Genomic DNA, 2002 nt, shown 5'->3' on the forward strand with positions numbered 1-2002 from the left:
TACCCTCTGACCATCGCAGCCCGGTTTGCTGGGAAGGGCCTCTGAGACTATTGAGGTAAATATCATTGGTAGGTATTTGCTTCATTACGGGAGGAGCACCATATTCCACTAATGCCCATGGATTAATCCGGAGATCAGTATCATGCTAAAAAAAAATGAGAGTATCGTTTTCTTTTAATCTTGTTTTTTTTCCTATTTGTTATAAAATAGCGAAACGTTTGCGAAGGATGATATATATCTTTTGTTCAAGTACATAGAGGAAGTATAGCAATAAGAAGTCTATAGACATTGACATGACTGCACGTTCTTGCAAGAAGGCAATGCAGCCTGACTGTCATTGGTTCAGCAATATCTTAAAATCTATATTGCAACGAATCCACATAAACCTAGACACTTGTAGTGCCAAAAACTACGGCGTGTCTTATATTTATCCTGTTATCCGCATATTCTGTTTCATACAGCCTACACGTAAACACCAAGGCTGATAAACTTGTATTATAGACACACACGTGAATCTAGAGAAAAGTTATGAACTTTCCATGATCAAATATATCTACATATGATTATTTAATAATGCCTTAAATGTTTTTTTGTCAAGCAGAATACAAAAATACGCACCACGCAGTAGCCAGCGAGGTATATTTGTTTAATGTCTCTCGAAAAAAAAAATCTGCTGGATATAGCTTCCAAAGAACTCAGGGCTCAAGCATCACGTGATTAGTCTGCGCCCGAGGATCCAGTTCCAAGGGAGAGACCCAGCATCGACCGCGGCTCGCTCTGCAGGCCGGCGGTCGTCAGAGGTGCGCCCGAAGGCAGTGGTGTCCTTGGCTCGTGCGTCCTGCGTGGCCCGCGACGCCGTGGTTCTCGGCTCGCCTCTCAGGCTGGAGAAGAGCCACGGCTCCTTGTATCCCGAGGCCCCGGAAGGACAGCTGACTTTACAAGCATCTAACATAACGTTGCCTATCAACATTACACGTTCTCTCTCGACCTAAGTTAGCGCCTATGTTTGACTCATGAGGAGCACGTTCGTGAAGTTGGAGTTGTTGAACTTGAAGTGCCTCTTGTCGTAGAACTTGAGGAGGGCAGGGCTGTAGGGGTGGTTGTCCTTGAGGTGGAGGTAGTGGCACTCGGGCTCGCCGGTGGTGTGGCCGCACTCCTCGCACACGTAGACCTTGGAACGGCGCTCCTTGTAGGCGTAGCTGTGCTGCACGCCGTGGACCTTGAGGCAGTGGGACTCCAGGGAGCAGCGCTGGGTGAACGACTTCTCGCACAGGTTGCACTTGTAGGGCCGCACACCTGCAGCGGGAGGAAAGCAAATCCGCGTTATTCCCTTTTTTTTCGGGTGAAAAAAAAAAAGTTATGTATCAATCTCATTCTGAACATCTTTGAATCCTTCCCTTGTTCTGAGCGACTTACCGGTGTGAGTTCTGGTGTGGCGTTTGAGATCGAAGGTATCGTTGAAGCCTTTGCCGCAGAAGGTGCACAGGTAGCGCTTGACGTCCGAGTGGCACTTCATGTGGCGGTTCAGGAGCCTCTGCAGGCTGAAGGTCTTCGAGCACACGCGGCACACGAACTTGCTGCTGTCGTCTTCAATCACTGGAAAGGAGACGAAGAAAATTAATAAAAATAAGGGAAAAAAATGGAAGTCAAGTTGTGCGACGATAATTCGAATCGCCCGACTGTGATTAATTCAGTTACATATCAGGAAAAAAAAAGCTTCAGAATGCTTGTCTGAGAGGCGGGCCGCCGTCGTACCTGGCGGTGGCAGTTTCTCGTTGACATCCTGCCTCGTGGTGTCGGTCGAGGGCGCCAGCGGGTTCTTGATGCCGTGACCTCCGTTGACGAACTCGAGGGGCGTGTCCTCCGGAAGTCCCAGGCGTTGCTGCAATATGGACACTCGAACCTGAAGCGGCACTTCATGCTGGGGGAAGGGAGGAGGGGCAAAACCTCAATGGTGGAAATCCAAGTGACTCTTCTAAGTGAACAGTGGCTAAGGTGACTA

At 48.7% G+C, this 2002-nt stretch overlaps 1 protein-coding gene across 1 annotated transcript in view; it reads right to left on the reverse strand.

Annotated features, from left to right (window-relative positions):
* The window catches only part of LOC119590842 (transcriptional regulator ovo-like), a gene marked incomplete in the record, with an annotated part of 26993 nt that overhangs the window by 464 nt on the left and 24527 nt on the right, over nt 1–2002 (reverse strand). Inside the window, 3 exon segments of the mRNA XM_037939599.1 lie at nt 1–1296; nt 1417–1596; nt 1756–1921. Coding sequence (XP_037795527.1) covers nt 1001–1296; nt 1417–1596; nt 1756–1921 — 642 coding nt within the window.

This window comes from Penaeus monodon, chromosome 27 (genome assembly GCF_015228065.2).
Source record: "Penaeus monodon isolate SGIC_2016 chromosome 27, NSTDA_Pmon_1, whole genome shotgun sequence".
NCBI lineage: Eukaryota > Metazoa > Arthropoda > Malacostraca > Decapoda > Penaeidae > Penaeus > Penaeus monodon.